Source organism: Agrilus planipennis, unplaced genomic scaffold, assembly GCF_000699045.2.
Source record: "Agrilus planipennis isolate EAB-ADULT unplaced genomic scaffold, Apla_2.0 scaffold385, whole genome shotgun sequence".
Lineage (NCBI taxonomy): Eukaryota > Metazoa > Arthropoda > Insecta > Coleoptera > Buprestidae > Agrilus > Agrilus planipennis.
Window position 1 is genome coordinate 120,215 of NW_020439037.1, and position 7,524 is coordinate 127,738.

The following is a 7,524-nucleotide window of genomic DNA, read 5'->3' on the forward strand; positions in this document are numbered from 1 at the left end:
ATCCATTTATTTTTTGAGAATTCTCTGATGTATGAGTATATGCGTACGTAATAATTGTTAACGAGACCAATGAAATGTTTATTACGATTTTTTGCGATAAATAAAAGTTAAAAATTCACACAGACAAAACTTATCAATGATTCATTGACTTATAAAGTTACTAATGATCAGTACAACACAACATGATAATTCACGGGGTCATCATACTATCATTATGTACTTCCTTTCGTTTAAATATCAATAAGTAAAAAAAATACGTATTTTATCAATAAAATAAGTAAACGATATTTATTTACATATGAAGGTAATTGTGCAGGTATAGGTACTTACTGCTTTCATTTTTCGATAAACACACTGAAGAAGACACTACAAAAAAAATTAATTAATCATTTATTAGCTCTCCTATTATCCATAAAATTTGAACAAATTCTGTCGCTCTTATGTATGATCTCATTGGATATAAAATATTTGTATATTTTTTAAACTTACAATCTAGGTACCTAATACGTTTCAGAAGAAAATTTGTATTAATTTGTCAAAGTATATATTCCACGCGAGAATTGTTTTCGTTCAAAATATTTTTTTATACGTATTTTGATGATAAAAAGTTGTAAATTTGTTTAACGTTCCAAATTTTCGGGTTCTAGCAATAAGAATATTATTTGTTAAAATAAACACATTAGGTGCATAGAAACATATATATTCTTATACTTATTAGCAAAAGGCCAACGTTTCGCTTCCAGATCGGGAACTTTATCAAGGCACTATATGACTACACCAATCAATTCAAAATTAAGTTAGTAAACCTGATTATATGGGAACATACAATTAGTAATACTTACATTTGCTTGGTTTCAATTATACTGTACAGTATGTAACTGAATTTGAAAGTTAAAATCAATTAAAGCAACGTGATTTTAATTTCCAATTGTTTTTAATAGAACCTTTTTTAGCATGTTTGTGTGATATTGGTTCGTAATTTAAATTGTGATTATTTAACTTAATCTAAGATCCTATCTGTGACATTAATTCGACCGTTTTTTGAATTTTTATTTTCTGATTGGAAATCCTATTGGATAAATTAGACAATTTTTATTTTATTAAAATTATAATATATATCTATATACTAACAGGTAATCTTTGTATCAGGTAGCTTATTTATAAAATACATTCAGCCAGGAGTTATGTTGATTTTCACTGTACATAAGTGAAACCAAGCAAATGTATGTATATAACTTTTTATATACAACTTAATTTTTAATTGGTCTGATTGGTGTAATCATATAGAGCATTGGTAAGGTTCCCAATCTGGGAGCGAAACGTTGGCCTTTTGCTAATAAATGCAAGAGTATTGACCAGAAGGAAGTTCAGAGTTTTCATTCAATTTACACATTCTGGGTGGCTATGCACACTTTAATGTAATATTGAACTTTGAAACTTCAACCTTTGCACCAAAACTGATGATTAGTATAACTACATATTTTACGCACAATAATTTTACATGTAATTTAAAAATTAGGTAATCATGGATAGCGTATTTCTAGAACAGAAACAACCATAATTTAAATGGAAATTAAAAACGATTTTATTTTTTTGCTATTTTTTTGTATATTATTTCAATTTATCTATTACATTAATTAGAAGCAGTAAAAAGTACGAAACTTTTAATAGATATATTTGCCATTTTTCTCGATCTAAATTACCCCAACGAAACGACACTCAGAAAAAGTTCATTAAAACGAACATGATAGGTACCTATCTGTATGATATTAATATCACAGCAATACAAAATATGCGAAAAAAATCCTAAACGATAAGAGTCAATGACTTTTACAAAATATATCATTAAGTTCATTGTAAACTAAAAAAACAGCAACTTACTGATTGCGAGTCGTAATAGTTGGTGACGTTTTGATCACTCGCATGTAATAAAATACTAGCGAATATGTTGCTAATACATGCCGCAATATAGCAGATTATAAAAAAGCTAGACTTTACCATTTTTATTTCGATACTATGCACATTAGAAATACCGAAACAGTTAAACGAACATGTCAAGAAAAGGTGGAATATTATGCGGAATATGAAGCCGCTTGTGGGCATTTCACCGGTTATATTTCACCTCCATTCAAACGATTGCATAATTACCAATCACCCTCCACAACAACGCGCTATTCTCCAAAACCGCCACACCGCAAAACCGCGTAATCTAGCTACCGTATTTTATAATTAATTTAAAAAGAAAAATGTACATGCAGTTAAGCTTCCCGCTTTTAGAAATTCGGTAAAGGTATAATAACTGTTATTAATTATTCTGTAGGTATATCGTCATACTAGTAAATAAACGGTAGATAATAAGTATGTATCTCGAAAACTATTACATGCATCCTGTATAATAGAGAGGGAGACGAAATCGATGAATAATTAATGAATTAATATATTCATGTCAGCATAAGAATGACTTTTAATTCCTATTCATTTATTTCTTGTTTACGTCACGCTAATTATTANATAACATATATCTTAATTTATTCTGTCGTGTTTTATTATTATTGAGTTAGAATTTGTTCGGAATTATTCATCGCTTGTCCCATTTTTTAACCTGTAATAATGTTGAAGGGTGTATATATATTTATGCGACCCATTGTAAATAGGTCACATATTCTTAAAATAGTCTTCCTGTTTAATTAAATATCTTTCGTAATCAGTAACGGATATAATTTTATATGATTATTTTTTAGAAGGGTTACTTTTGTATTTACTCAACAAAACGTGGCAATTTTGAACCGTTCATAACCGTATGAGGACCACTGTATGTAACTCGTGATCAGTTACCTATTCTTTTTTGCATTTTTTTATCAGCAGATAAGCCATCAATAAGGTGAACTTTTAAATTGCTTTAAATATATAAAATTTTGCAACTAGACCAAGTATACCTTCTTAATAAAATAATACATGTACTATTACTAAAATTTATTTGATGATGAGGTTTAACAATCATATTTAAACCACCCCTAATAGAACAGTATATGTATAGTTTTTTATTTGTAAACCTAATTGCTAATTGATATGATAATGTTTGGTACTATTTCACGCTTTAACTAATGAACCGATCATCATGAATTTTTCTACACACCTTGTTAGGAGTATCGAAAAAGAACATGGGTATTTTTTATTTAAAAAAAAATACTGTTCCCCAGTGATAAATTTTTTTTATAAATAGCACTACATCAGGTTGGTGCTGTCCTCTACCGGACAGTAGCAACACTATATTAATTTATCAAACTATGAGAGCTACCACTAGCGTTGTTAAGCGTGATACGAGGCCGCCAAAACAGAGGGCCTCATAATTAAGTATGTAAATTTTGACACGTATTTAGGGCATTAACGCTAACGCACATTTTATCTATGCGCATATTTATACTTATAGCGCACGTCGTCGTCTATGGCGCATGTTAACGCGAGCGTAGTCGCGGCTGAAACTTAATTATCTATTCTTAATTGCTTATTTATAAGCATTTATAAGTGTGAACCTATGGTGTGGAGCGGTGTGGGTATTCATTGCGTTTTCAATGCGTATGTTATCAAATTAATAAGGTATTGAAGTGTCATCGATTAATTTACCTGTAATATAACTGGTTTATTGTATAATAAAATAAGAATGCATTGAAAGATGCCTTTTATCCATTTCTTTGATTATACCTAATTTATTTATGATGATTGAAGTATCGTATTAATATTTTTGAAACTTCAATTTTTTGCAGGTAAGTTGCTAAATAAAAAAAGAAAACGAATGTGCCATTCGTACCTATATTTGCCATTGCAGTTACATAAATAACTCATTTCATTAGGTACTTTCAGATTAATATAATTAAAAATGGATTTATCAAAATTGAAAAGGTTGAAGAGTCTACAGTTATCCATGGCCATTACATTTTTCACATCAGGGGTGATAATAAACCTGATTCAAGCTTTCCTGTATATAACTTTAAGACCATTTAATAAATACCTGTACAGAAAAATAAATTGGTATTTATGTTGGTCTATCTACTCACGTAAGTTATTCACTTATTGCATCCATTTATCTACTTATTTACTTAAATTTTTTAATTAACTCTTAGAGTTGGTATTTATGGGCGATTGGTGGTCAGAGACAAATATTAAAATTTTTATTGACAAAAGTGACTATAAGAAATATTGGGGCAAAGAACATGCATATTGTGTTATGAACCACTCTTATGAAATTGATTGGCTAATTGGCTGGATGATTTGTGATAGAATACATTTGTTAGGTGTAAGAAAGTTACCTTTTTGTAAGAATTACAGTTCTGTGAGACATACATTGAAGTATTTATGTTACCATTATAATTGCTTAAGTATGTCCAAGTAAGACAGTGTAAATTTATTTTGTAGAATTGCAAAGCATATGCAAAAAAATCGACACAGTTTATACCTGTAATGGGATGGGCTTGGAAGTTTGCCGAATTTGTATTTTTGGAAAGATCTTTTGAAAAAGACAAGGACATAATAGAAAAACAAATCACACAACTGGCAGATCATCCGGACCCTATTTGGGTAATAAATTAATATTCATTTTATGACAGAACATTTGTTTCCCTTACCAAATAATAAATTGCAGTTATTGCTTTTCCCTGAAGGAACTCGCTTCACTGAAGAGAAACACAAAATTTCTGAGAAATATGCAGAAGAAAAGAACCTACCCCATCTGATGTACCACCTGCAACCCCGTTTCAAAGGATTTATCGCCAGCCTATCTCCAATGAGAGGCAAGGTCCCTGCTTTATATGATACAATGGTGGCATTCAAAGAAGATGACCAGGTTAAACCTACAATGACCAGTTTAATGGATGGAAAATCAGTGACTGCTTATTATTACCAAAAACGATACTCAATGGAGGATGTCCCTTTCGACGAAAAAGCGCAAGAAAAATTCTTAAGAGACATTTTTGTTCAGAAAGTAGTTTATTTTAATAAACAAAAAAAATCTTTTGCTAATATTATCTTTGCAGGACAAAATGAGGGAGAGTTTTGCAAAAACTGGTGACTTTTTTGCAACATCTGGAGTTGAGAGAGTTGAAGAGTTTCAAGTTGAAAGACGCATTCACCCCTTAATCAATATGTTGTTCTGGTGTGTTGCCATATTATGCCCAATGACTTACTACATGTTCAAGTTACTTTTCAGTGGAAATCCGTTTTATATCTTAATTGTATCTGTAATTTTTGGAGCATGTAAGAATTAATTTCTTTAAACGATGTATTTTGGAAGCTAATGTTTTATCTTTTTGAACTTTTAGTTATGCTTTTACTCTACAAGACAGTGGCAACTACGAAAATAAGCAAAGGATCGTCGTATGGAAAAGCGAGCACACCTTCAAAGAAGGCTGAATAGTAACAAAGAAAATGATTCAAAACCAAAATTTTCACTCACTTAGTGCCAATTAAGTGGTATTATTGCTTAGGATGAGGCAATATACATGTTAGGTCTCCTAAAAAAATCGTTATACTTATAGCCAAACAAGAAAAGAACGCTTAGATTCCTTGAAACATAGTATGTATAAAGGTTTTTTTTATTGCTTAGCTCTATTAGAAAATTGTATAGTAGTTAAAACAGTACCTAGTTTATAAGTATAATTTTGAAACATTTGTGTAAAAAGCTAGTCCTTTAGGAGAATCAAGTACTTTTCCTTTAACCTTCCGAATTTTTAAATTTAGTAAATAAATGATTCATAACGTTTTTAAAAATATGTAAGTACTACATGTGATATATCTTGCTTGTATGTTGCCACTTTTGTTATTTCAAAAAAATATGTTTTATCCTCAGATTAAAGCAATTTATGATTATAAAGCATACTCGGCTGATGTTTGTATGTAGGTGTCATTAAAAAAAGAACAAATATATAGTTTAAAGATTTAAATATGTATTTTAATCAAAGCAAAATATCGTTTTAACACAATTTAAAAACGAAATATTTGAACCACCAAATGTTTATGGATCATAAAGACTGCACTGAATGGAATAGTTTATCACCTGTGCTTTATTAAAGTGTTCAAAATATTCAATAATCCTTATGTTCATTAAATCTTAGCAGCACCTTTATTAAGACATTATTTTACTTTTATAATAGGCAGTGTTAAATGTTTAAAATACCTTGTATGTAGTAACAAATGCATGTATTTCATAAAATAGAACACACTATTATTAAATTATTAATTGAATCAAAGTTCAAATATAGAACACATCGTTGGTTAATTGGCGAGATTAGTCAATTTTCACACTAGTATTAAGAAGAAAAAATGTCACAAATCGATTTTTAAAAAATTGTAGGCCAGTTTAAGCAATTATTATTGTGGAGTTCAATAAAGGAAGTATTTTGAACAATCAATTTGTTTTATTAAGTGAATGAATGTATGCAGTTACAATCACAAAATTAATGTTCTCATAGGTCTAAAGGTATGGTCATTCTGCTTAACCTAAGAACAAAATCAATTAGATGCATTTGTACTTTTATTTCCAGAGGATTTGATGTAACATAAAAGCCAGGAACTCCGGCCTGTTCTAAAGTTTGTTGTTGATCAGTTACCTAAAATTTATTGAGTAATTATGTATTAAAATTATACATAACAATCTCTTTGTTTACCTTTTGATCTAACTGCATTATAAGGGATTTATCAAGTTCTTTAGACTCCTGTTTTTGTTCTTCTTTTAACTGTTTCAATCTTTCAACCTTTTCTGCAGCAGTAATCATACAATTATTAAGTATATCTTGTTCTTCCACTAAAATTGATAGACTACAATAGAGATGCAAGGAATAACTATGTATTCAACTAACTTTTATGCTTGTTGATTAACTGGAGGCGTTGCTGATATAAATGTTGCTCGGTTACATGTTGTATTTCCATCAGACCTTTAACTATTTCAAATACAGTTTCATTTAGTAAACAATTAGCTAAGCTTGACAGTAATTCGTAAGGTACACGCATTTGATATTTCCTATAAAGAAATAAATCGGAAATAGTTTATTAACATTATGTATAAAAAAACAAATTGCACTTACGGGGGTAAATCCCTGGCCATATTTTGCAATTGTTCTACCAAAAAATACAACTTCTTTTGTAATACTTCGGGGGCATCCATCTCGAACATCTTCGATTGTCTACATAATTTATGTTCTCTTTCGTTACATCGAGTTCAATTAATTATGTAAATTCTGTTTATTTTGTTGTAATTAGATGTTTAAATATTAATTAACCAAACTTTTTGACGTTTCGTTTGAATCAATACGTTAACCTAGCTTTTCTTTGGAGGTCGTTGACCATAGATAATAGATCTACAAAGGTTGACGGTCGTGGCTAAAGTATCAAATGACTTTTTGTTTGGAGCCAATATTTTACTATTTATTTTTCGTAATAGTTATTATATATTTTAATCTTTTGCTATTGAAAGCAATATTTTGTAGCCTATCCAAAAAAAAATGAGTAGATTTGATTAATTTAAATAAAAAA

At 29.5% G+C, this 7,524-nt stretch overlaps 2 protein-coding genes across 4 annotated transcripts; one reads left to right on the plus strand and one right to left on the minus strand.

Moving 5' to 3' along the window:
- Positions 1-2,543: 2,543 nt before the first annotated feature.
- On the plus strand, positions 2,544-6,400 carry LOC108743042 (1-acyl-sn-glycerol-3-phosphate acyltransferase gamma). Of its 3 annotated transcripts, none has more exons than XM_025976703.1 (7): positions 2,544-3,764; positions 3,852-4,055; positions 4,122-4,294; positions 4,414-4,575; positions 4,640-4,978; positions 5,031-5,250; positions 5,316-5,410. In XM_025976703.1, exons 2-7 carry the CDS (start codon positions 3,878-3,880, stop codon positions 5,408-5,410), a joined length of 1,167 nt encoding a protein of 388 aa, XP_025832488.1. In that variant the 5' UTR covers positions 2,544-3,764; positions 3,852-3,877. The 3 variants fall into 3 exon arrangements, with proteins under 3 accessions (XP_025832488.1, XP_025832489.1, XP_025832487.1); XM_025976704.1 differs by having other exon boundaries at positions 3,862-4,055; XM_025976702.1 differs by lacking the exon at positions 2,544-3,764 and having other exon boundaries at positions 3,878-4,055; positions 5,316-6,400.
- Positions 6,391-7,306, minus strand: LOC108743463 (gonadal protein gdl). The gene is made up of 4 exons (XM_018479034.1): positions 7,077-7,306; positions 6,852-7,012; positions 6,660-6,796; positions 6,391-6,602 (listed from the first exon to the last, which is right to left on the minus strand). The coding sequence occupies exons 1-4, from the start codon at positions 7,163-7,165 to the stop codon at positions 6,459-6,461; spliced, it is 531 nt and encodes a 176-aa protein (XP_018334536.1). The 5' UTR covers positions 7,166-7,306; the 3' UTR covers positions 6,391-6,458.
- Positions 7,307-7,524: the final 218 nt, after the last annotated feature.

Coding starts and splice junctions, on each gene's coding strand:
- LOC108743042 (XM_025976703.1), top strand. CDS start 3,878: ATGGATTTATCAAAATTGAAAAGGTTGAAGAGTCTACAGTTATCCATG. Junction 4,056..4,121: donor ATGTTGGTCTATCTACTCAC/GTAAGTTATTCA, acceptor ATTAACTCTTAG/AGTTGGTATTTATGGGCGAT. Junction 5,251..5,315: donor ATCTGTAATTTTTGGAGCAT/GTAAGAATTAAT, acceptor TTGAACTTTTAG/TTATGCTTTTACTCTACAAG.
- LOC108743463 (XM_018479034.1), bottom strand. CDS start 7,165: ATGTTCGAGATGGATGCCCCCGAAGTATTACAAAAGAAGTTGTATTTT. Junction 7,013..7,076: donor ATGGCCAGGGATTTACCCCC/GTAAGTGCAATT, acceptor ATTTCTTTATAG/GAAATATCAAATGCGTGTAC. Junction 6,603..6,659: donor TAATGCAGTTAGATCAAAAG/GTAAACAAAGAG, acceptor AATAAATTTTAG/GTAACTGATCAACAACAAAC.